Below are 27264 nucleotides of genomic sequence, written 5' to 3' on the forward strand. Positions count from 1 at the left end.
TTGATTTTCTTTATTCTTGTTTATTTATTTTTCATCTTATTTTGTATAGAAAAATAAAAATTAAGATATTTGAGAACAGTGGAATGTTTTATCAGAGCTTTTATTGTAGAAAATTGGAACCAAAGCGAAGTTTTTACATTTTTTTTATTTTTAATAAATGTGTTTTTTTGGGGGGTTTCACCCAGACCCGAGCTCCAGTGGCCCCCAAGTAAATTGAGTTTGAGACCCCTGATGTACAGTATATATATTTGTCATTTTTTCTGAACTGCACGCTGACATAAATAGATGTGTGTGCAAATTAGTTTTGTTACCTTGAAAAAAGTAGAAAAGTAGAAATGATGACTCTAATTCTTGCTGTTTTCTGCATTAATTACTTACAAACTTTGAGTTCAGTAACCGTCATCAAACTCATTCTGGGCCTGCTGCCGGGCTAACATTGCCCGGATGAGAGCGCTAGAGCTGACAGGAAGTGGATTTTCTGGAGGATTAGTGGCGTCCCAATAAAGACTTTCACTTCTCTCTGCTTTCTGTCTTGCTTGCATGACTTGCATCATAGCGTTCGAGTATGAAGACGGCACGTCCTCGCTTTCTCGTTCTGCATCCTCCTCTTTTTGTCTTGCCTGCATCGCCTGCATCAATGCCGTGGATGTGTTGAGAGGATTTTCAGGAAAGTCATCTACATCCCTTTCGTTGTCCTCATCCACGTCCCTGGCACCGATCCCTGGAGTGAAGGACGACTGGTGCATTGGGTAAAATTCTTCCCTGTTTTGACCCTCAGCTCTCCGATCGGAACTGAAGATACCAGAGATAACAGGAGCTCCAACATGGCTGCGTCTGTCTTCTTCTTCCTCAAGTCGTTGGTGAAGAATTAAAGCCTGGACCATAGCGTTGGAGTTGGACTGGGTGCCTGAAGAACCGCCATCAGGGCGTTTGGGGTGCTGATACAAAAAAAAAAGTGAATTTATTTGTATTTATTCAAATGAAATGAATATTCTACTTTAAAAAAAACATACCTTCTTTAGATTTTTCAGTTTGTGTTTCTTATTAGGATGAGATTTCTGGAGGTTCTGCAGTTTTTCCAGCAAGAAAGTCTTGTCTTTGCCCTCCTGGTGAGGAAAATTAGTACACAGGGTAAAGTTTTACAAGTCAAACACACACACTTAGGAGTCACACTCACGTTAACAATTTGCTGTCTCAGTCGACGAATAAGTTGCTTGCGGCCTTGAGTGACTTGCCAGAAGAGATAAATGATAATTCTGACAAGAATCATATACAAAGAACATCAGTCGAGTGGAACAAAGAAGAATTTCTTTCTTTCTTTCTATGCCGCTTATCCTCACTTGGGTCACGGGTATGCTGGAACCTATCCCAGCTGGACTGGTCGCAAGTCAATCGCAGGACACATATAGACAAACAACCATTCACACTCACATTCATACCTATGGACAATTTGGAGTCGCTAATTAACCTAGCATGTTTTTGGAATGTGGGAGGAAACCGGAGTACACGGGGAGAACATGCAAACTCCACAAATAGAGATAGCCGAGGGTGGAATTGAACTCAGGTCTCCTAGCTGTGAGACCTGCGCGCTAACCACTCGACCACCGTGCAGCCGATAATGTCGTTTATTGCAATACCAATTCATGAGCGGGTACTCCGGTTTCCTCCCACATTCCAAAAACATGGGTACACCCTGGACTGGTCGCCAGCCAATCACAGGGCACATATAGACAAACAACCATTCACACTCACATTAATACCTATGGACAATTTGGAGTCGCTAATTAACCTAGCATGTTTTTAGAATGTCGGAGGAAACCGGAGTACCCGGAGAAAACCCACGCATGCACGGGGAGAACATGCAAACTCCACACAGAGATAGCCGAGGGTGGAATTGAACTCAGGTCTCCTAGCTGTGAGGCCTGCGCGCTAACCACTTGACCACTGTGCAGCCGATAATGTCGTTGTCGTATTGCAATACCAATTCATGAGCAGGTACTCCGGTTTCCTCCCATATTCCAAAAACATGGGAACACCCTGGACTGGTCGCCAGCCAATCACAGGGCACATATAGACAAACAACCATTCACACTCACATTCATACCTATGGACAATTTGGAGTCGCTAATTAACCTAGCATGTTTTTGGAATGTCGGAGGAAACCGGAGTACCCGCTCATGAATTGGTATTGCAATAAACGACATTATCGGCTGCACAGTGGTCAAGTGGTTAGCGCGCAGGTCTCACAGCTAGGAGACCCGAGTTCAATTCCACCCTCGGCTATCTCTATTTGTGGAGTTAGCATGTTCTCCCCAGGTACTGCGGTTTCCTCCCACATTCCAAAAACATGCTAGGTTAATTAGCCACTCCAAATTGTCCATAGGTATGAATGTGAGTGTGAATGGTTGTTTGTCTATATGTGCCTTGTGATTGGCTGGCCACCAGTACAGGGTCGCCTTTGGGCGCCACTTGCCCAAAGACAGCTGGGGTAGGCTCCAGCACCCCCCGCAACCCTCGTGAGGATAAACGTTAGAAAATGAATGAATGAATAATAAACAACAGTTGTATTGAGCAACTTACAAGATGATGAGCGTGCCGAGAAAGTAAATAATTTCACTTTTTATGACATTTTCATAAATCCATATAGCCCCCTGAGAACCAGGGATGTGCTCTAAACCATCAATCCAGATTCCAACCACACTGAAGGTGTTGTTCAGGCCCCGAAAAGGCCCACACTGCTGCGAGGGAGTCAGTCTACAAAGAAAGTGGACATGACTTGATTTGAATAAAATTGTTACAATTAGAATTCTCACTGGTTCGGAATATGATTTTTTTTTTTTTGTATTTTAATTGAGTTTTACCACTAAATCTACTTTCCATATTGTAATACAGTAAAGTCTCGTTATATCGATATTGTCGGGAGTCGGAAAAAATATCGATATAACCGGACTGTCGATATATCCGATCCTGCGCCGAACTGCATTAAAAGTGGGCAATAATCCATAGTATTGTTCTATAGTATAGAACAATGTCGAGCAGCTTAAATCAATCTTTGCTTAAGGATTTCAATACCAAAAAAGAACACGGCGAACGGCTGCTTCCAGTCAACTTTATTTTTCACACTTCCACCACCAGAGCGCAGCACACACACCGATTCCCGCACTTCCTGGTTCACAGGTCATGCTCAACCCGCCCCACATAGCTGGCCAAACACATGCCTGCAACAGAAGAACCAACTGCGTTCGTGGTTTCTCTCGAGTGTATAGAATAAAAAGATATCTGAATACAACACAATTAAATACATGTATTTGTACGCTTGTGTCTTCGTTGGAATAGGTGTGTATGCTATGTCAGTTGGTTCTTCTGTTGCAGGCATGTGTTTGGCCAGCTATGTGGGGCGGGTTGAGCATGACCTGTGAACCAGGAAGTGCGGGAATCGGTGTGTGTGCTGCGCTCTGGTGGTGGAAGTGTGAAAAATAAAGTTGACTGGAAGCAGCCGTTCGCCGTGTTCTTTTTTGGTATTGAAATCCTTAAGCAAAGATTGATTTAAGCTGCTTTTGTATCGATATAAGCAGACCAAATTGGCTGGCGGGAGATGAAAAGGGCATCGTAGTAACCGGATTATCATAATAACCGGGTATCGTACTAACGGAACTAATTATATCATAAAAGACTAGAAATTTACCAGGAAATGAAAATAGTATCGTAATAAGCAGTAATTCGTTATAACCGATATCGATATAACGAGACTTTACTGTATATAATAATTTTATCCTGGTGATGATGTCCTCGTACCTCCATGCAGTGTATGCAACCATGCAGAGGGCTCCCACAAAGAACGGGAAGAAGAGGAGAGCGATGAAGATGGTTTGCATCTGAGCTGCCCTGCCTGTTCGTCTTGGAGGCTGACAGTTGTGGGTCAAGCTGACCTGGAGAAAAGCAGACTGATTCATTTCTATCATTTTTACCTCCTGGAAAAAGTATCTCCAAATCAAAGTAAATTGCTGTTAATGTTCTAAAATGTGCTCCGCACTTGAGATTAATATGCAAATAAAACATTCATTCATTCATTTTCTACCGCTTTTTCCTCACGAGGGTCGCGGGGGTGCTGGAGCCTATCCCAGCCGTCTTCGGGCGTAAGGCGGGGTACACCCTAGACTGGTCGCCAGCCAATCACAGGGCACATATAGACAAACAACCATTCACACTCACATTCGTACCTATGGACAATTTGGAGTCGCCAATTAACCTAGCATGTTTTTGGAATGTGGGAGGAAACCGGAGTACCCGGAGAAAACCCACGCATGCACGGGGAGAACATGCAAACTCCACACAGAGATGACCGAGGGTGGAAATGAACCCTGGTCTCCTCGCTGTGAGGTCTGCGCGCTAACCACTAGACCACCGTGCCGCCCCCCAAATAAAACATATTCTGTTAAATTTGTTGAAATCTTGTGCAAGGTTATCTTAAAGCTGTGTTGTGAAAAGTCATTTTAGGCTGCAAAAATCCCCCCTAAAAAGCCCCCTCTGGAGCTCCTGTATAATGTCACAAAAGCTGGAAAAAGCAAAGTAATTAAATTTTCATCCTGTAATGGAAAACACGAGGGGTTTCTTCTATGAAGAGCTTTGAATGGCATGACTTGAAAGGTCATTCACGACGTTCATGAAAGATTCAGCAATGCCGCATCAAGCCAGGGTCCAATTACCAATTATCCTGAATTCATTTATTTTGTGCCATTTGGGTGACCTCTCATTAAAATGGCTTTTCATCCATAAAGTCTAAACCGTACTGGATATTTCGTTACTCCATTTCGATTACTCTTCCTTCACTGGGATTGAATTAACATTATTAGACATTGACTAAGCTACCCAAATATTGTAAGAGCTAACAGTGGTACACAGTATATACTGTAAAGTATATATTTACCTTTTTAATGTAAAACAAGATGAATAACTTGACAATCTGGATGGCAGGCAGCAGTGGAGAGAAATAAATTCCAATCCTAAAGTTAAGAGAAGCAGAGAGCAAAACAATGTATGATACTGCAGGTAGGGATGCCTTAGAATAGTCCACCATTTGTGTGAGGGACGCCTCCCTGGTGAGGTGTTCTGGGCATGCCCAGTCGGGGAAAAGGCCCTGGGGCAGACCTAAGACACGCTGGAGGGATTATGGGAACGCCTTGGTGTGCTCCCGGTGGAGCTGGAGGAGAGGTGGCCGGGGACCGGGAAGTCTGGGCTTCCCTACTGAGACTGCTGCCCCCCGGACCCGGACCCTGACCCGGATAAGCGGAGGAAAATGGATGGATGGGTTGTGTGATTCTGATTCGGCTATCGACTTCGAGGTCGAACCATATGAAAATGTCATGTGACTACACGACATAGCCATGTACTAGTGCTCGCAAGCGGCATTGAGAACGTAAACAAAGGCGAGGAAGCCTCAAGCTAACACGGCACACTCTCCGTACTTAGCATTTTCCTTGCTGATGCGCCGTCTTTAGTGAATAAAATGACTAAAAAGTCACGAATGCAATGTCAAGCTCTAACAACAAACCGATTAATCAATAGTTAATCGATTACCCAATTAATTGACAAATATTTTGGTAATAAATAAACCATTTTTGTAGTGAAATATACAAATATTATCTATTTTCAGCTTCTGAAATGTGAATATTTTTTAAATTTCATTAGTCATCTGTGAAATCAGAACCATTATCTTGGTGTTTTAGCCAAAACAAGATACTCACACATATCAGCTTTGACATTGGAAATCAATGATGGGCATTTTTACCTTTTTTCTGTTGTTCTGATGTTACGGACTCAGACTGTATTATGGAAAACAGGAAGTGAACAAATGTAACAGTTACTGATTGTAAGTACCAGATGGAGGGGTAGGATTTAATACGCTTTGCTTCTTCCTACTCCTTTCGGACATGTGGAACTGTGAACTGATTATGTGATGCACTCAATTGTAATCTGATGCATGTTCAAATGAAATAAAACCATTACCATTACCATAAAGAGACAGAAATTTAAAATCGGATTCATTGATTAATCTAAAAAATAATCAACCAATTAATCGGTTACTTCACTGCGAACCGCTTTCGGCGAAATTGAAATTTAACTTTGGAAATTCTTAGTCAAAAGGAACTAAAAAGTGTTCACCTCCATGATAATTGCAGTTATTGAGTCAATCATTGCGTTTACCAGAGCAGAGTCTGTGCGTAGATCAGCTCAAGGACATTCCTGGCAACGTCAAACTCAGGGACGCCAAGACGTGGGAAGAATTTAGTTCCAATCAAACTGCAAGAGATTAGTGATAAAGGAAAGTCATATCTGGCTAGAATGGCACATGTCTAGCAATGATATAGTGTTTTAAATCATCAAAATAGGGCAAGATACTGCAACTATTACATGTTAGCATCAGTGTACATGTTAATGCATGATCACAGCATGTATATCAAAGCATGCAACGTTGTTAAAGGCTGTGTCTCAATGACGTGCATTGTTAGCTAGCTTATATTAACTCGTTTTCTCGTGTTATAATGCACAGAAAATGAAAAGAAATATGTGTTCATGTTTCATATAAGAATTGTGAATGATGGGCAAAATTGTTAAAGGCTGTGTCCCAATGACGTGCATTGTTAGCTAGCTCATATTAACTCGTTTTCTTGTGTTATAATGCACAGAAAAGGGAAGGAAATATGCGTTCATGTTTCATATAAGAATTGTGAATGATGGGCAAAATTGTTAAAGGCTGTGTCCCAATGACGTGCATTGTTAGCTAGCTCATATTAACTCTTTTTCTCGTGTTATAATGCACAGAAAAGGGAAATAAATATGTTTTCATGTTTCATATAAGAATTGTGAATGATGGGCAAAATTGTTAAAGGCTGTGGCCCAATGACGTGCATTGTTAGCTAGCTCATATTAACTCGTTTTCTTGTGTTATAATGCACAGAAAAGGGAAAGAAATATGTGTTCATGTTTTATATAAGAATTGCGAATGATGGGCAAAATCGTTAAAGGCTGTGTCCCAATGACGTGCATTGTTAGCTAGCTCATATTAACTCGTTTTCTTGTGTTATAATGCACAGAAAATGGAAAGACATACGTGTTCATGTTTCATATAAGAATTGCGAATGATGGGCAAAATTGCTAAAGGCTGTGTCCCAATGACGTGCATTGTTAGCTAGCTTATATTAACTCGTTTTTGGTGTTATAATGCACAGAAAAGGGAAAGAAATATGTTTTCATGTTTCATATAAGAATTGTGAATGATGGGCAAAATTGTTAAAGGCTGTGTCCCAATGACGTGCATTGTTAGCTAGCTCATATTAACTCGTTTTCTCGTGTTATAATGCACAGAAAATGGAAAGAAATATGTGTTCATGTTTCATATAAGAATTGTGAATGATGGGCAAAATTGTTAAAGGCTGTGTCCCAATGACGTGCATTGTTAGCTAGCTCATATTAACTCGTTTTCTTGTGTTATAATGCACAGAAAAGGGAAATAAATATGTTTTCATGTTTCATATAAGAATTGTGAATGATGGACAAAATTGTTAAAGGCTGTGGCCCAATGACGTGTATTGTTAGCTAGCTCATATTAACTTGTTTTCTCGTGTTATAATGCACAGAAAAGGGAACGAAATATGTGTTCATGTTTCATATAAGAATTGTGAATGATGGGCAAAATTGTTAAAGGCTGTGTCCCAATGACGTGCATTGTTAGCTAGCTTATATTAACTCGTTTTTGGTGTTATAATGCACAGAAAAGGGAAAGAAATATGTGTTCATGTTTCATATAAGAATTGTGAATTTTTGGGTGGGCAAAATTCCCCAAAAACAGCACAGTTCCCCTTTAAAGCCACATAACTCACTTGCTAAGAAACTCTCCAAACAGGGAGCCCAACATCAGAAAGAAAAAGTCAAAGATGACCAAGCGGTACAACGCCTGTCCGACCATGGATTCCCAACACTGTGGAAAAAAAATTCAAAATGTGACTTTATATGATGTAACTCATGCTCAGAAAGTTTCCTTTTTTTTTTTTTTAAATTCAACATACCAAAAACTTGTGGGCCACCTCATTCATCCAGTAGTAACATAAGACACCAAGAATTAACATCTTGAGAAAAACATTCCTGTAAATAAGAAAATATCTATTTTAATAGAACGAATAAGTCCCAAATAAATAACATGTCTTGATCTGTTACTATGAATATTCAATTCATAGATTGATTATGGTCAAATAGCCCTTTTTCAGACCTGAGCACCAGAACGTAGATCTGCCTGCGTTGACTAGAGTAACGCTCAAACTTATTGAAGAGAGAATAGAAGAGTGGGACCACCAGGTTCATCAAGGACACCACGAAGGGAACGAGGAGAGTCTCTGCCTCCTGAAGCAGCGACCACTTTGGAACATCCGTTGTCCTCTGCCAATAAGGAAGTCACATTAAAATCGATTTATAAATCCGAAGTCACTCTTATGTTATCTGTGGTGCATGCTGATAAGGATGTTAATATTATATGGCAAGGGTGTCCAAACTTTTTCCACCAAGGCTCATATACTGAACAATGAAAGGATGCAAGGGATAAAATGATATTTTGTAAAGAAACACATGTCAATATTGTAAGTTGTACATACATAAAAAGTGCATTATTTGTATGAACTGTGTTTTTTTTTCCAACATAATTTTATTTTGTTTTGTTTTTTTCTCGTAATATGACAACTTTTAAACAAAAAAGTCAAATTGACATTATTTTTCATCAGTATTATGAGCTTAATGTCATAAAAATGAAGCTTTTTCTCATTAGAGTATGACATTTTTCTCTTAATATTTTCACTTTATTCTTGTAAAATTTGCAAGTATTTTTTCCATTTCCACTGTTGTTTTGTTTTCTTAAATTTCCCAGCTATTTCATCTATCTTTGGATAGAAGTTTTACAGGGATAGAAGTAATACAGGGAAGTTTTCTTTCCTGTATTATGACTTTATTTACATAATATTTGACATCTTGTTGACCTCTTGTTTTCTATTCTAGGAACATTACAACTTTTACCACAACCAAATTTTCAAAAACTTTATTCCTTATTTTGTTTGTTTCTAAAAATACAAAAACTTATGAAATGTTTTTTTTATATTCCAATTCATGCCATTAAAATTACAATTACATTATATACATGTATGTATAGTATGTATAATATAATAATTTCTCTTTTCAGAATATGTTTTTCTCATTATGGTATAACATTTTTCTCTTAATATTTTCACTTTATTCTTGTAAAATTGCAATTATGTTTTCCATTTCCGCTGTTATTTTGTTTTCTTAAATTTCCCAGCTATTTCATCTATCTTTGTGTAAGTTTTCTTCCCTATATTATGACTTAATTTACATAATATTTGACATTTTGTTGACCTCTCGTTTTCTATTCTAGGAACATTAGAACTTTTACCACAACCAAATTTTCAAAAAAATTACGACTTTATTCCTTATTTTGTTTGTTTCTAAAAATACAAAAACTTAAGAAATGTTTTTTTTTAATATTCTACTTTATGCCATTAAAATGACATTATATACATGTATGCATAATATGTATAATACAGGGGTGGGCAAACTACGGCCCGGGGGCCACATCCGGCCCACCAAGTGTTTGAATACGGCCCGCCCAATCTTTCCAAAGTATTTAATTTAAACTCAACATACAACCTGGCATCATGGCCTGAGCCAACCTTTTGATGGTTGTATCAATTTCGTTGTTTGACATGGTCTGTTGTTTACAAAGTGCTCCTGAAAAAAGAGACACAAACACATAATAATAATACAAATAAAAATAATAATTATTATATTATTATTATTATAACTATTATGATTATTATATTATATTAATGCTAATTATATTAATTATATATAATAATATTGTTATATTTGCATATTTTACATAATAATAATATAATAATTATTATTTTAATTTTATTTTAATTATTATAATATTTTATTATTTTTAAAATATGTAAATATAAATATAAAATAATAAATAATAATAGCAGATTGCATGACAATTTTACAGATACAATAATACCAGGTGGACTGTTACGTGTAAAACAAATTTTGTTATATCAATGCGGCCCGCGAGTCAAAAAGTTTGCCCACCCCTGGTATAATATAATAAATTCTATTTTCAGAATATGTTTCCCACTCCACTCCAAAATGGTTATTACATCTGTTCATGTAATTCTACATGACCCATCATTTGTTCACTTTTCTTACATGAATTATCAGTCCAACTTCGACGGCGCTGTACTATGAGTCCCATATAGTGAAATTCATGCGATCATCAGACCTGAGTACCTGCTGTTCGTATTGGCAGAGAAAATAGATGCTGGCGCCGCAGCCAACAGCCAAGCCGGTGGAGAGGAGCCACGAGCCCAGATGAATCCCGATGTGCTTTAGCTTTTCGATGAGGGTTAGCTGTTCTCTCTGGGCCCTCTCTGACATGGACTCCTGGAAGATACAAGACGGTCAAACATGGAATCTGAACATTGGAAGCGTATGGTAGTATTCCAGTGTAATCCTAAGAGAGGCATGTATTCTCATTGGTATTATTGTTTAGCAAAAATACTGAGTCACAATGAGAATGATGAATACTGAAACCAGCCATGTTGTTTAGTCTAGAGACAGTGCCACTGAAGACAGCAAGCAGAAATTAAGGTATCAGATATGAGGATGCTGAGGTTCTCATTGGGAGTGACCAGGATGGATAGGATCAGGAAGGAGTACATCAGAGGGACATTAAATGTTAGAGGCCTTGGAGATAAAGTCAGTTATCGGCCAGACTGAGATGGTTGGGACATGTCCAGAGGAGAGATAGTGAATATATCGGTAGAAGGATGCTGCGTTTAGAGCAGGGGTCTCAAACACGCGGTTTGAGGCCCCCGCCTTGATATGAAAGTTTAATGTTAGTGCGGCCCGCACAAGTTTGATATGGATGCTGTATGGTATCATGTACCCAGAAAAAATTATTACGTTTGATTAATGTTCATGTTAAAGGTTAAATAACTGTTAATCGTTATCCTCCCTATCTGTGTGGAAGTGGTAAGTTTTTGGCTATTTAAGTTGAAAGGAAATAACTTGAAGGCTACCGTTTAGGTCGCTAGCTCTCTAGTTTGCGAGTTAGCATGTGTCTCAAGACCCTGCAGTTGCGCAATATGTTGTAAATAAAAAGAGTATAAATGTGACTATAGTCGTGTTTTGTCATGTCTACAGGGCTCTAATAATGCTTTGTTCATTTTAATGTGAAAAAAATAATTTGTCTACCCACCAACTATATGTGGTTTCTTAAGTTTTTATTATTTGCCGTTTTATTATTATTATTATATTTATTTATTTATTACTGATTGATTGATTTTCTTTATTCTTGATTTGTTTATTTATTTTTCATCTTATTTTGTGTAGAAAAATAAAAAGTAAGATATTTGAGAACAGTGGAATGTTTTATCAGAGCTTTCATTGTAGAAAATTGGAACCAAAGAAAAAAAATTTGTTTTTAATAAATGCATTTTTTTTTTTTTGGAAAACCTGATGTGGCCCAGTCTCACCCAGACCCGAGCTCCAGTGGCCCCCAAGTAAATTGAGTTTGAGACCCCTGGTTTAGAGCATCCCTCAGCTTGGGATCATTGCTGAAATCAGTGTGCACAACGCGCCTTTCAAGTGCGAGCATGTCATGTCTAGAGGGCTCTAATTATAAAAAAAAAACATAAAATAAAACATATTTGAATGTCATAAACAGGTTGCTCTAACTACAAAATATTATTTATAAATAAGGACTCCTACTTTGCGGAAATTCACTTATCACAGTCAGGATAAACGAGGGATTACTGTAAAAGCGGGATTATAAATGGTTATCATTCCAACAGAAAAAACAATAATTTTCATATTTAGTCAAAGCGTGTGTTACATTATTCACCTTAAGTTGTACACTGAGGTTATTCTTGCGCTGTCTCACTGCTCTCTGGTTGACGATGCTGAAATCCCAGCTGCACAAAAGCTGCCATGCGCTGTTTGACACTTGATCTGCAAGCACGTAGTTCGTCTTGAATGACTTTGCCATGCTGACGAGGACAGAAAGAGCATCACATCGACTTCTTATAAGCAGTCAAGGGTTCGCAATATTTGAGGCGTGTGACCTAGACTGACCTAAAAATGAGTGCAATGCCACACAACACCATGTAAACGGCAATAGTGAAAAAGTAGGCCAGCTGCATGTTGTACTCCACGGGGTCCACTAGGGTTTCATTGCTGTAGCCGCCGTAGTACATGACCGTGTAGGTGAAGTAACCCTGAAGGAGTTGAAACAAGTTCACTGTAAATGTTCTCTTCAACTCGATGCAAAATGATATTTCAATATTGATTAATTTCTGATGATGATAACTATACAGTAATATGCTACAGTCTTAGGTTTTATTGTTTCAATGAACTTTTTCTGGCATCCATATTTACATTATGGAACAGTCCAAACCAGAGTCGCATAGGTATGCTGGAGCCTACCCCAGCTGTCTTCGGGCAAGTGGCGGGGTACACCCCGGACTGGTCGCAAACCAATCACAGGGCACATATAGACAAACAACCATTCACACTCACATTCATACCTATGGACAATTTGGAGACGCTAACTAACCTAGCATGTTTTTGGAATGTGGGAGGAAACCGGAGTACCCGGAGAAAACCCACGCACGCACGGGGAAAACATGCAAACCCCACACAGAGATGGCCGAGGGTGGAATTGAACTCGGGTCTCCAAGTCAAATCCAAGTCGTTCCGTCGACATGAGAATTATTATAATATAATATTTTATATTTACTATGTAACAGCTGCTTGGGTAATTTCTGTGTAAGCCTTGTGTACAACAGCAATAAATCTAAAAATGCATAATATACAGGTAAAAAAAGAACATGCTTCTATTTTGAAGCTTATTTTGCACTGAACAGGAAGTGACTTTTTTAAGGCTCCCCTTGACTTAAGCAGGTATTTTAGTAATAAGAACATGGTGGACTGGGACTGGGACTGCTGGAGCCTATCTTCAGCTCCATCTTCCCGCTGTCTTCGGGTGAGAGGTGGGGTACACCCTGGACTGGTGGCCAGCCAATCACAGAGCACATATAGACAAACAACCATTCACACTCACATTCATACCTATGGACAATTTGGAGACGCTAACTAACCTAGCATGTTTTTGGAATGTGGGAGGAAACCAGAGTACCAGGATGAAACCCACGCCCAAGGAGAACATGCAAACTCCATACAGAGATGCACAAGCAGAGTTCGAAACCAGTTCTTCCCAATCTCCTGACTGTGTGGCCAATATTCTAATCCAGGGGTGGGCAAACTTTTTGACTCGCGGGCCACATTAATTTAACAAAATTGACGGGGGGGGGGATTATGTAGTATTTTACACGTAACAGTCCATTTTTACACCTATATTTTTACACATATTTTACATGTAAAAGTGTCATGCAATCTGCTATATGTGGACTTTGAAATCATTTATTTGATGTAAAGTGTGTTTCTCAATGTATCATTATTATTATTATTATTGTTATTTTTATTAGAATTATTATTATTATTAGTTATAGTAATGTTATTATATTATTATTATTATTATTTTGTTATAATAATAATATTACTACCATTATTATATTAATATTATTAACAACAATATTAATATAATAGTAGTATTATTATCATTATTTGTATTACTATTAGTGTGCTTGTGCTCCTTTTTCCAGGAGTATTTTGTAATATTAATACCATTATTATATTAATATTATTAACAACAATATTAATATAATAGTAGTATTATTATCATTATTTGCATTACTATTATTGTGCTTGTGCTCCTTTTTTCAGGAGTATTTTGTAATATTAATACCAATATTATATTCATATTATTAACAACAATATTAATATAATAGTAGTGTTATTATCATTATTGACAACATTATTATTATTATTATTATTATTATTATTATTATTATTATTATTATTATTATTATTATTATTATTATTGTTATTATTATTATTATTATTATGTGCTTGTGTCCCTTTTTACAGGAGCATTTTGAAACAGACCACATCAAATAACGAAATTGATAAAGCAGCTACCTCAACCATCAAAAAATTGGCCCAAGCCACGATGCCAGGTTTTATGTTGAGTTCAAATGAAATATTTGGAAAAAACAGGCGGGCCATATTGAAACACTTGGCGGGCCGGATGTGGCCCCCGGGCCGTAGTTTGCCCACCCCTGTTGTAATCACTCGGCCACATTGAGGCCTGGGCTGTCGTAGCTGTATTTTTTTTTAATATTGTGTAATAAAGGCTAGATCAGTATAGTCTTAGGAACCTAGGTGGCCTAAGGTTGTACAAACTACATAGTATCATTTTATGAAGATGCTCATATGAGCCTAGACTCACAGCTCCTGTTAGTATCTCTAGTCCCCTGAAGCTCACACTTGGGGGTACGTTAGGGCAGTGATCATACACAAGCAGCGGGATGGTGATGAATCCAAAGTTGACCAGGAAGGAGAATACGTTGAACATGAGCAACCACTTGAGAAAGAGAAAATAGGAGAGCACACTGGTGCCGAACTTTCCTCCTATCTCTTTCATAATGCCTTGCCACAGTTCCAAGGTCTGTTTAGCTGACCGCATACTGTAGCCGACCCTGCGAAGAGACTGCAAGAGGAGACGTTTAAGGACACGCAAGGCAATACGCGACATGCAATAGCACAAAACAGATCATATTGTGATCTCGGAGAGACTCACCACTGAGGCACTCTCGGAGCAGTCAGCAAAACATGTGAACCGCCGAGATTGCCTGGAAGACTTATATGCAAGCACTTGACTCCTGTGAACGTCACTCAAAACGTTATTTGCTGTGACATAAACAACAGTAGTCAATTTGCTTCTATTTTAATTATTTTTGATTTTTTTTTTTTATTGCACAATCTGCTGTAATTATATGACACTGCAATCTGAAAAAAAAAAAACATGGGACTTCCTGGTAATTATAATTCTGTATGGACCTTGAACAGTGACTCAGTACAAATGCAGTCAGAAAGGCAGAATATCAATCCTCCAGGAAATAGAGCCAGTCTGTGGCTAGTATCGTACTTGTAGTCCAAAGTACTCCAAAGTACTGACAGAGTGATATAACGGAACCCCAAATGAAGCAGCAACCATGAGTACTCTTACCTGATGTGTTTTTTTTCTTTAAAGCTCATGGGAAGGTCCCGTATAGCTTTGACTCTGTCCCCTGTTGATAAGGCGACGAGTTCTTTGACCAGGCTCTGTTCCTCTGTTCCACATATAAAAGAGGAATAGTTGGAAAGAGTATAAAATAGCATAGTCTGTAAAAATGCAAAAGTTTAATTTGCTATTACATTGGATCCTCACACATTCATAATGTTTTGTTTTGCCAAGTACTTTGCTTTGCATTTTCATTTTAAAATTGTATTGGTATCTGTACTGTATATTTCATAGGTACCTATTGTTAAGTTGCTGTGTGATGAGTTTAGCGCTTTTGGTAAGATGATACTGAGTCAGAAATTTCCAGTGTGTTGACAAGCTCATGCCTGGTCCTCAAGGACTCATGTGTGCCAAAATTTGCTATTTTTTTCACACGGATGTGTGTGGCTCATAGTCCAGTACCACTTAAATATGTACTGTGTGACACATAGTATAAATCCAACATACTCTACCTTTCTCCATCTCGCTCATGATGGCTTCTTCTGCAAATGCGATATGATCAGGATCCGCACTAGGAAATATGTTCATCCTCAGTCCAACTCCCCTCAATCTCATTGTCATGGTGCCTGAAAGACAGATGGGGGGATACTTGTTATCTTGTAATTGCCAATATCAATTCATTCATTTTCTACTGCTTTTCTTCACAAGGGTCGCGGTGTGTGCTGGAGCCTATCCCAGCTGTCTTCGGGCGAGAGGCAGGGACTGGTCGGACTGGTCGCCAGCCAATCACAGGGCACATATAGACAAACAACCATTCACACTCACATTCATACCTATGGACAATTTGGAGTCGCTAATTAACCTAGCATGTTTTTGGAATGTGGGAGGAAACCGGAGTACCCGGAGAAAACCCACGCATGCACAGGGAGAACATGCAGACTCCACACAGAGATGGCCGAGGGTGGAATTGAACCCTGGTCTCCTAGCTGTGTGGTCTGCACGCTAACCACTCGACCGCCGTGCAGCTGGCCAATATCAATATTTGAAAAAAGGACTGTCCACATGCCCAGAAGACTTTAATTGAAAGACACACACGAGCACCGGTCTTATTTATGTTTTGAATTTTCTCTAATTTTATATTCTACATGGGGTAATTTGGTAAGTTGTTTTTTTTTTGGAGTTAATTAAAAATCAAGGTCAAGAAGCTATCACAGCGTTATTAAATCTATTTGCCATTGTAATATTAAATGATACCGGAGAGGCAGTTAAAGAGCTAGCAATAGTAGTAAGAAATGGTTTCGTAATTACCTGATGATGCAGAAGGAAGTTGGACGGGTGGCAATCGATCGTACTGAGAGTCATGGTTGACTTGGAATGAACTCCGGTCTGCATAGAAAGATTGAGGTAGTATACTGTTTGCATCAGGATTTTTTGGCCCTAGATATTGCTCACTCACTGAAGACGTTCTGGAAGACAGGAATCTCTGGGCGTCTTGACTGTAGTCCCATGGGGATACTATCTCTCCCTCTCCATCCTTCTTCCTGACGGCCCTCATAGGGTTCTCTCACGACAGCATCATAGCTGGCACTCTGAACAATCGCGGAGTCATATGTTTCCGTCCTGTCGTTCCACCAGGCTTGGTCTTCTTGACCATAGGGGTTAGTATGCTGTGGTTTTCTGGAAGACCTAAATACCACAGAGAACAAATCGTGTGAACTATCAAATATTTGCATTGGGGGAATCATTATTTGATCTGAATTGATCACTTGCTGATTTTGTCATTTTTACTCCTTTCAAATATCAAAAATGTTATTGGAATGTGGAGGTGGGGGCGGAAACCGGAGTTTTCCCAAGCTACTACTAACCACTCGTCCACCGTGCATGTAATGTGATCAAAATTGAGCTCTTTGGCATCAACTTGACTCATTGTGTTTTGAGTTATGATAAATAATATGACATGAAAAACACAATTCCCACTAACAAACAGAATTAGAAACATTCTGTGGCTTTGTTTATCCACCCCACTAAGGGTCTGAATGAGGTCACGTCATGTTGAATCTGAGATGAGAACCTCCATGGATGGGTTTTGCATTGTGACAATGACCCAAAACAAATAACCAAGACAAGAAACAAGGCAGTCAAGAACTGGCCTAGCAAGGCTACAGACTTCCATGTTCCATGTAATTCCATGGAAAATCAATGCAGGGAGCTGAAACTTTGAGTGGCCAAGCAGTATCATCAAAACCTTCACGATTAGGAGAGTATCGGTAAAGAGGAGTGGACCAAAATCCCTCCCTTGATGGAGGGTTTCTCCATCAAGTACTAAGTAATATATTATAGATAATTTCAAAGACGGCAATGGAAACATAATTATGAATATTTGTGATTAAATAACTTTGATTAGGGGCTGCACGGTGTTCAATTGGTTAGCGCGCAGACCTCACAGCTAGGAGACCAGGGTTCAATTCCACCCTCAGCCATCTCTGTGTGGAGTTTGCATGTTCTCCACATGCATGCGTGGGTTTTCTCCGGGTACTCCGGTTTCCTCCCACATTCCAAAAACATGCTAGGTTAATCGGCGACTCCAAATTGTCCATCGGTATGAATGTGAGTGTGAATGGTTGTTTGTCTATATGTGCCCTGTGATTGGCTGGCGACCAGTCCAGGGTGTACCCCGCATCTCGCCCAAAGACAGCTGGGATAGGCTCCAGCACCCCCCGCGACCCTCGTGAGGAAAAGCGGTAGAAAATGAATGAATGAATGAATGAATTTCAAAGACGGCAATGGAAAAATAATTATTAATATTTGTGAGTAAATAACTTAGATTAGGGGCTGCACGGTGGTCGAGTGGTTAGCGCGCAGACCTCACAGATAGAAAACCAGGGTTCAATTCCACCCTCAGCCATCTCTGTGTGGAGTTTGCATGTTCTCCCCGTGCATGCGTGGGTTTTCTCCCACATTCCAAAAACATGCTAGGTTAGTTGGCGACTCCAAATTGTCCATAGGTATGAATGTGAGTGTGAATGGTTGTTTGTCTATATGTGCCCTGTGATTGGCTGGCCACCAGTCTAGGGTGTACAACGCCTCTCGCCCAGAGACAGCTGGGATAGGCTCCAGCACCCCCCGCGACCCTCGTGAGGATAAGCAGTAGAAAATGAATGAATGAATGAACAATTTTCCATTTTCCCAAAGTTAGCATTCTTAACAATACTCTTTCAGCCGTGGGTGTATAGCCTCCTTTAGTACACACAGTTCCATTAAGCGCAAATATTACATCACAGATAAATGGCAATGCAAATTAAGCTGGTAAACATTGAAATACCTAATTAAGTGTTTCACATTTTTACTACCAAACACACCTTCTATCAACTTCCAGAGTTTCGCTGTCATGGTAGGCAGGGTTGAGAACTCCTCCGTTGTTGCTGTAACTTGACATGAGCGTCGTCAAACTGATCCTTGATCCTTTTTCAATATCCTGCTTCAGTGCTGTTGAAAACAATCAAGTGAAGACAACATTAGGCGATAATATTGGGTCGAAGGTTTTAATGAGAAAACGCTTCTTAGGAGGATAAGAAGCTTTGAGACACTTTGAGAGAAGAGCATGTGTCATTTAATCGGCCTGTACCTTCCCTATCTGCTTATCAATAATTCACAAAAGGGGTTTGGCTTCCAGTATGTGTAGTAATTCCACGGTCGCCCAACAGGGTGTATGCACCCCCCACCCCAAAACAACTGATTAATACTTTATATCAATATATCAAACAAATATTTTAAAGATAGATCATTATAATATCTGCTTACCTGGTAATTTTGTACAAAAAGAATCTTCTAGATGTAAAGTTTGATTAAAAAAAAAAGCAAATGTTACTTCAACTAAAACACAAAAAAAAACATGTGCGTCTAATAAGAACCATCAGGAAAAAGAGACCAGGAAGTGTGTGCCCAAGCCACAAAGGTAAAAGTCCACTGCCTATGAATAGAGCAGCAGGGGGTGGGGGGTGAGGGGGGGGTCTTATGTATTGTTGACACTGTCTATTGTGAAAAAAGAATGCATTGCCAAGGCATCACTTATTTAAGATCCGTATTAGAAGGTACATGGATGTCAGTGTAGGTTTAGAATGACAAGACATGTATTGTGTTGTAATGTCACAGTTTTGAATGGTCTTTCTTGTAAACAGGTGAGTTGTTGAGATGGAATTCATATTGACCGCTCATGTTTTGTTGGAATTATGGACGACGCAATATCTGTGAGATATGACTTCATTTGGAATAAGCAATGAAAACAAACTAATTTGAATCATAATTGAATGGATGGGTCATGTGATTTTTTTTTCCACTTAGAATGCATTCCGTTTGTGATATTGTTTCATCTGATATTGCCAACAAATACATATATTTCTATTCATCCATCCATCCATCCTGTTGGTGACCAATCCAGGGTGTACCCCGCCTCTCGTCCAAAGACAGCTGGGATAGACTCCAGCACGCCCGCGACCCTCATGAGGATAAGCGGTAGAAAATGAATGAATTAATGAATTTTTCTTTGTCAGTTGCGGCGCCCCCTCAGAATGTCGCCAGGTTTGAGTTGAAAGTTAAGTGAGAAACTGTAAATAAGGCTGTAAAACGTTAATAGGTGAATGTGATATTCACAATAGACTAATGTCCTGGAATTCAAATATTCACTTTGAGTATTCACACTGATTTGAAAATTGTATTATCTCATTAAAGATGATAAAAAAACAAAGCCGCATGATGAAAATTGTAATACACAATTTCCTTTTAAGAAACTATTAATAAGTGTGCCATATATAAGGCATTTCCTTTTGTCGCTTTCCAGGAAGTAGTGCTGGTACATGCTCTCATATCATATTGCAATATTTTGCACGACTAATTCGCACCTTGGTTAATAGTTATTGCAGTTATGCAGTTGTTTACTCTGCATTTGTATCTGTTTTTCGTGTGTAATTATATTTGTCTTTATTGTATTGTATGTTTGTAATATAGTGTTGTTAAAATAAAACAAACCGGTGCGCATGCTGTTTGTGTCACGTGACAGCAACACACACAAATACACACAATGAACTGTGGGAAATGTAGTACAGAAAGTTTGGCGACTTTACGCTGCAGGTTTTTTTGTGGGTTATGTTGTTGTTGTTTTTTAAATCAATAATACGGTTATAATTTCTAAGAAATTCAAGATCGGATGCTAAAATCTGAATCGAATGGCATGTTAAAAGTTCATGAAGTAATTTGGTTGTCCCCGCCAATGAAAAACAAGAAGAAGAGTTCAGGAAGTTGTCGCTTGAAAGAATGTTTTCTTCCTGAGAAACACGACTGATCGTCAACACTATTAAATACACGCTACTTTTATATTTATCCAAAGTAGCCGAAGACTGTTCTGTTTCGTGTATATATACATTTTTCATCAAAGTGGCCAATGGAGGTTGATTCAGGTAAATGTAATTTTCCATGGTTTGTGTCTTCCTGTACCTGTCGTTTCTGTCGCTTAGCTTCGTTTAACTTCAGCTAACTGGCTAATGCTAGTTTGCGTCGAAATCAGATGTCGTGTTATTAATGAGCTTCTGCGGCAAAGTGAATCGGTGATAACAGATATGTTAGCTAATGTTGGCTTTTTTCAGTTGGTGTTACACTAACGGATTAGCAAACTGTCCCCAGTCTGTAAAGTTAGTGGACAACTGCCATAAACATCACTGCCTTCATTTGCTTTGACTCTAGGGAAAATATTTATTTTTCTATGCCGTCCAGTGCACAAATTTCTAAACGAGTTGCGATTGTTTCTGGGTTTTCTTTGTATTATGTTCATTGCATAATAATTACAGTATAAATCATTACGTCATATCCGTAAATGCAACGTAATGACCGTGTCAATCAAATTGTGCATTACAAAGCGCCATTATTTATTTATTAATGTCCATTATTTATTGGTAAATGCACCTTAAAGGCCTTTTTGGTTGATGTGTGTAGCAACATTGGAATCTCAGAAACGCACTATATGCCATATATTATGTACATAGAACCGTTTGCTACAGTGGGAGGGGACTAGTTTACCGTAAATTCCGGCCTATTGAGCACACCCACCATATTTAAGGTGCCCATGTAATAAAAGGCAGTATTAATTCATAAAGACAAACTTTAAACCTTGCGATCTTACCAATATTTTTATCAATCTTACCAGCGTCACTTGTTAGTTCTGTGAGATTTGGGATGCTGCCGCGGTCCAACTATCAACTTTAGTAATTCTACACTTGATCAAACTTATTTAAGACTTGGCAGATCAAAGCAGACTTCAAAATCTGTGATATTAGCTTCTTTTGCGGAAAAGCACTACCGCATTATTCAATAATCATAGAGTTTTGATTATATTATCATATTGCAGGAGAAAATGGACGAGAAGGTTTTATATTTCGAGCATTATTTTTAACACTGTGAATGTTTTACTTTAAAATGTCAGCAGAAAAAAATGTCAATACATTTTATAGAAATGTGAGGCAGAGGCCGTCATCATAAGAACCATATGTTCTCTACCCCTGCCTTAGATTAGCATGTTATGAGATCATCAGGTACCATTCATTCCCCCCACCTCTCACCTTTTCCAGTGTTCTACACCGATCGAAGCGGAAGAGTCACCAGCAACCCCTTGCTCGACCAGCTCCCCAGCTACCAGTCCTTGCTGTATCGCAGGAAGTCGTCATCTGGTGGCACCAAGCGAAGGAACAGCTCTCGAGCCAGGATTGGCTCTTCCAACAGTGGCAAATGGGCTGTGGGTACTCTAAATAGACATGGAGAGAAACAGAAGAACCAGATGGAGCACAGACCAATCAGAGAACTTACCAAGACCATTGCTGAGAAACGCAGAGACAAGTAAGACCATCCGTACACTGACATGCTTTCCCATTGTTCATTTTCAAAATTGTATACAGTGACCTTACGTACCTGTTTGCTATTAGAGAACTACGCCGACAAGAGGATGGAGCGCTCAATAGCTGGAGGCAGTGGAGGCAAAGCACCTTTAGGTATCTGCGCAGGCTGCAAGATAACATCCATGATTGGATGACCTCCTTGCAGCTCTGGAGGAGCGACATCCACCTGATAGAAGGTGAGGGAGTGGTTACAATATAGTCAGGTATAGTTTTGCATTCCTCAAAACTGCGAAACTTTCACTTGGCATTTAAAAAATGCTGCAATGTAATCCAATGAGGAATGTGACGCCATCTTTGTTGCATTGTTACCTTACCTTGCCATTGCTGGTGCTGAGCGGTACTCTTATGGAACTCGAGCAACAGGAAATATTGTTATGTTCACATGTGTTTAAATATCTTGCTGTGTTGGTCAATTCAAGTCAGTTGTTTTAATTTTTAGTTTGTTTGTGTTGTGTTAGAGAAAAAAAGCACTCCTGATCAAAATTTTAAGACCAGTTGAAGAATATCAGCTCCCAATTTTTGAAGTAAATAACAAGAATGAAGCAGCTACTCATTACTGAGTCCTTTTTTGAACATTTCAGTTTTGGGGGAGTTATATTTGTTTTCTTAATATTCAACAGTACAAAATGCAAGCTATTGCAATTTTTCAACTGGTCTTAAAATGTTTGATCCAGACTGTAAATTACTTTTTTGCGCTTAATTTGCTGGAACACGTTGAATTTCTAGTTCTAGCTGCAACAGTCAGGAGTCAGAGTACTGTATTTGGAACACTTGCTCATGGAGTGCATGAGAAAATGTATAGGATTGTACTTATTCCTAATGTCCAACTACAACTGTAGTCTTTCTAATTATTTTTTTTCTTCTCCTTTCTTGTCTAGGGATGTTTGGCACGGGCATCCTGTCCTACTTTTCTTTCCTGCGCTTCCTTGTCATGCTCAACCTGATCATCTTCACCCTCATGTTCAGCTTTGTCTTGTTGCCCATCATCATTTCCCCTCACGCTTCAGGAAACATCACCTACAACCTGGACGATGGTTTGTTTACACCAGGAGTACAGCCATCATTTTGTTGCTGTTGTTACAAACGTATGCTAGAAGGTGTTAATCCACGCCACCATTTTTGACAACAGGCGGTGTTTGCAGTGTTTATCCAAGCAGTGCTCGTCGAGGACTTGTCATCTTTCACCAGCACATCACTGATCTGTTGTCGGGGGGAGTAAGTTAATTTTGTCTTCTGCACACCGACCACAGAATTTGTTGTCAAGGTTTCTAAGTTCACACGAATGCAGATACATTTGTAGAGCTAATTTTTTTTAATGTGTTTTGGCCTCTGGTCTACACATTGACCAGCTGCCATGTGCATTTTGGCTGATCAAAAACCTAAAAAAGCAACCACAGTTAAGTTGCTCGCACAGAACCCAGGAAACCTTTTTTTTTTTTTTAAATCTTCTGTTTTTAAATGAGTTTAACACATGTGATCATGTTGCATATTTCCAAAAAAAACCTCTCTTTTACTTTACCTATCCACGTTCACGCTGAAGACGGAGTGTTTCAAAATCTCCAGTCTGACCATAGTTTTCCAAAAGCTTTGTTTTTGTGTTGATGAGAGGCCAAAATGCATGCATTTTTTAAAGTATCTGTATTCATGTGGCTAACAGTAGAACACGAGTGATGAAGATATTATTGACTGAAAGATACAGGTGTTTTCCTTTTGTGCAGCGGTAGACCCGTGCGTGTTATAAGGCGCATTTATGTTTAACAAAAAAACGAACAATGTTGTTTCCTGGGGTCTGCAAACACTAATTTTAGATAATATACATGTCACTGTACACTGAATGTATGACTATTTTGATGAACATATGCAGCTGTGGTTGCTTTTTCATGTTTCTGATTGGCCAAAATGGACATAACAGCCTGTGAATGTGTTTTTGTGTATGGTGCAGGATGAATGATGAAGATTGAGGAAATGTACGTTTTTTAAAAAAAACATCCCATGTGCTTTCTCTGCAGGGCTTTCTTGAACAAACCTATCTCTTTTATGGATACTACATGGCGGACAAAATCCACTTCTCCAAGATCATCTATAATTTGCCCCTAGCCTACCTGCTGGTCACTGTAGCATATCTCTTTCTCAGTCTCATCTGGATTGTCAAGAGGTGATTAAAAAGTCTTCAAAGGCTTGTGTTTAAAACGTTTAATAAAGTGTTGCTGACCTCGGAGGGCTTATTTTACCAGGTCTGCTACCGGTTTCAAACGTAGTCTGGTTCAGGATGAGGATCGCTTCCAGAGTTTTTGCAACAAGATCTTTGCTGGTTGGGACTTCTGTATTACCAATGGGAATGCTGCAAAGTTGAAGAGGAGCAGTCTGCTTTATGAACTGAAGGTTAGTTGGCAATATATTTGATTTACTTGTTTTCCTAGGCATTTTCCAGAGAGATAAATCTTCATTTGTTGGCTTCCTTTGACTTTAGACTGATTTGGAGGAAGAGAGGATCAAACAGAAAATAGCAGATCGCACCCGGAAAGAGAAATGTCGCATCTATCTCATACGCTTCATCCTCAACCTATTCGTCATTGCTGTACTGGCCGGTTGCTTCTACAGTATTTACATTGCCACCATCTTCTCCCAGAAAGCACAGATGAAGGAGGTCAAGGTAACGACACGCTCCTTCGCATGAAAACTGTTGCGGTGTGTCACTTTTCGTGTGTCAATTTTTCTGGTTTGCAGGAGAATTTCATCGTGGATCTCATCTATGAGTATCTGCCGTCAATTGTTATCACCGTGGCTAATTTCATCACACCCCTCCTTTTCTCTGTCATCATCAACTACGAGGACTACTCGCCCGCCTTCGAGATCCGCTTCACACTCATCAGGTGTGTGGACAAATTTGATTGAAATGTGATGATGAATAAATTTCCACCAAGTAGTATTCAATATTAATAAAAATGAATATTTTCATAGTTGGAGCATACAAAACCTATTTATGACTTTCTAAATATGTTGTTTTTTTTACCATTAATGTAGACATGGAATATTGTATCACCCCTACAGTTACCTTTACTCTCCTATTATTCTCTTATTACTCTCTTATTATACGAGTGTGCCCAAAACCGACCACTTCCACACTGAATGGGAGGAGAACTTTTTTTTTATGTCGGACATGCCATGGCTGACCACATGTTGTGTGAACGTAATGTCATGTCTCATCAGTGTAACATTACTGACACTTTTTTTCCCAGAATGCTACATAAAGTATAACTCAGGGGTGGGCAAACTACGGCCCGGGGGCCACATCCGGCCCGCCAAGTGTTTGAATACGGCCCGCCCAATCTTTCAAAAGTATTTAATTGAAACTCAACATACAACCTGGCATCATGGCCTGAGCCAACCTTTTGATGGTTGTATCAATTTCGTTGTTTGACATGGTCTGTTGTTTACAAAGTGCTCCTGAAAAAAGAGACACAAGCACATAGTAATAATAAAAATGTAAATAATAATTATTATTATATTATTATTATAACTATTATGATTATTGTATTTATTATATTAATGCTAATTATTATTTTAATTATATATAATAATATTGTTATATTTGCATATTTTACATAATAATAATATAATAATTATTATTTTAATGTTATTTTAATTAGTATAATATTTTATTATTTTTAAATTATTTAAATATAAATATAAAATTATAAATAATAATAGCAGATTGCATGACAATTTTACAGATACAATAATACCAGGTGGACTGTTACGTGTAAAATATATAGTCTGCCCCCGCCGGAAATTTTGTTATATCAATGCGGCCCGCGAGTCAAAACGTTTGCCCACCCCTGGTATAACTTGTCTTTTAATATTTTTTAAATAATAATAATAGGCCACAGTCAACCACAAAACAGGTGTCATTTATTAATTAATTGACTTTCAAAAAACGCAATACACTACGGGAGCCAGGATTTGTATGAAATGTAGACCTGAAATATAAATAATCTTGAGAAGGCACCCTCCAAACCAAAGTTAGTTACAGTTGGGTACATGTGATTTATTATATTTGCAGCATTGATGTGTCAAGATGTGAAATATTGACCTTGAATGTGTGTGACACAAAGTGGCTTCATTTCTTAACTGTTCCTGTGTGTACACCAACTAGGTGTGTATTCATGCGACTGACCAGCATTGGAGTCTTGCTCTTCTCACTGTGGTCTCAGATCACAACATGTAAAGAGGAGCCTTGCGTCTGCGGCTACAACCATTTGCTCTACTCCGTAAGTCACATCATTCCAAAACGTTGATATTTAGCAAATTTGACGGTGTAGTATAGGCGGTATAGTCACGGTGCCTTAACTTTCATTACAGTGTTGGGAGACACGTGTTGGCCAGGAAATGTACAAACTCACCATCTTTGACTTCATCATCATTGTATCAGTCACCATCTTTGTGGAGTTTCCCAGAAAGTGCGTTTCAAAATTATAACATTTGTGTCAAGTTTCCCCAGATTAGCTCAATATGCTACACAGTGTTTATTTTAAGAATGTGGCGTTCATGATATCCTGTACTTCTTCTGCTCAGGCTGATAGTGAAGTACTGCAACTGTGGCTTGGCTAAGTGGTGGGGTCAGCAGGAGTTTGGTATCCCTCAGAACGTTCTCGAGATTGTCTATGGCCAGACTATCTGTTGGATTGGTACATTCTACTCCCCGATGCTGCCTGCCATCTGCACTATCAAGTACTTCTTTATCTTTTACATCAAGAAGGTAATTAAGGTCCTACATGTTGTATTTTTAGAAGTCAGATCAGACGTTTTGTATTACAATGTATGTTTTTAGTAGTCTGTACTTGATACTGTTTTGGTTCCCCCCCTACCAGGTGTCACTGATGAAAAATTGCCGTCCAGCGACACGTCCATTCAGAGCATCGAGTTCCAACTTCTTCTTCCTGGGTGTTCTTCTGATCGGCCTGAGTTTGGCTTGTGTGCCGGTCATTGTTAGTGTAGCACAGTAAGTAATTAAATATCCGTATTAGTGCCCTGATTAAAATCAAGGTCAACATGAGCCGTATGAACAAGTATGATATT

At 38.9% G+C, this 27264-nt stretch overlaps 2 protein-coding genes across 3 annotated transcripts in view; one reads left to right on the plus strand and one right to left on the minus strand.

Annotated features, from left to right (window-relative positions):
• On the minus strand, positions 1-21485 carry tmc5 (transmembrane channel like 5). Of its 2 annotated transcripts, none has more exons than XM_058063767.1 (21): positions 21438-21485; positions 18604-18730; positions 16701-16930; positions 16553-16630; positions 15757-15870; positions 15251-15353; positions 14822-14903; positions 14471-14731; positions 12196-12338; positions 11966-12110; positions 10351-10503; positions 8267-8433; positions 8067-8142; positions 7881-7978; positions 6205-6300; positions 4928-5003; positions 3796-3929; positions 2581-2754; positions 1178-1256; positions 1014-1106; positions 1-938 (listed from the first exon to the last, which is right to left on the minus strand). In XM_058063767.1, exons 2-21 carry the CDS (start codon positions 18678-18680, stop codon positions 390-392), a joined length of 2928 nt encoding a protein of 975 aa, XP_057919750.1. In that variant the 5' UTR covers positions 18681-18730; positions 21438-21485; the 3' UTR covers positions 1-389. The 2 variants fall into 2 exon arrangements, with proteins under 2 accessions (XP_057919750.1, XP_057919670.1); XM_058063687.1 differs by lacking the exon at positions 21438-21485 and adding an exon at positions 19046-19200 and having other exon boundaries at positions 2-938.
• The window catches only part of LOC131110671 (transmembrane channel-like protein 7), an 8352-nt gene continuing 1437 nt past the window's right edge, over positions 20350-27264 (plus strand). Inside the window, exons 1-13 of the mRNA XM_058064000.1 lie at positions 20350-20697; positions 21862-22126; positions 22213-22361; positions 23064-23219; positions 23315-23400; positions 24195-24340; positions 24420-24567; positions 24656-24838; positions 24913-25058; positions 26342-26456; positions 26548-26645; positions 26761-26944; positions 27057-27187. Coding sequence (XP_057919983.1) covers positions 20682-20697; positions 21862-22126; positions 22213-22361; positions 23064-23219; positions 23315-23400; positions 24195-24340; positions 24420-24567; positions 24656-24838; positions 24913-25058; positions 26342-26456; positions 26548-26645; positions 26761-26944; positions 27057-27187 — 1823 coding nt within the window. The 5' untranslated portion in view covers positions 20350-20681. The remainder of the gene's footprint in view (positions 20698-21861; positions 22127-22212; positions 22362-23063; positions 23220-23314; positions 23401-24194; positions 24341-24419; positions 24568-24655; positions 24839-24912; positions 25059-26341; positions 26457-26547; positions 26646-26760; positions 26945-27056; positions 27188-27264) is intronic.

This window comes from Doryrhamphus excisus, chromosome 1 (assembly GCF_030265055.1).
Source record: "Doryrhamphus excisus isolate RoL2022-K1 chromosome 1, RoL_Dexc_1.0, whole genome shotgun sequence".
NCBI classification, from domain to species: domain Eukaryota; kingdom Metazoa; phylum Chordata; class Actinopteri; order Syngnathiformes; family Syngnathidae; genus Doryrhamphus; species Doryrhamphus excisus.

Coding starts and splice junctions, on each gene's coding strand:
- tmc5 (XM_058063767.1), bottom strand. CDS start 18,680: ATGTCAAGTTACAGCAACAACGGAGGAGTTCTCAACCCTGCCTACCAT. Junction 6,301..7,880: donor TTTGGAGAGTTTCTTAGCAA/GTGAGTTATGTG, acceptor AATCTCTTGCAG/TTTGATTGGAACTAAATTCT. Junction 2,755..3,795: donor GTTGCATACACTGCATGGAG/GTACGAGGACAT, acceptor CTTTCTTTGTAG/ACTGACTCCCTCGCAGCAGT.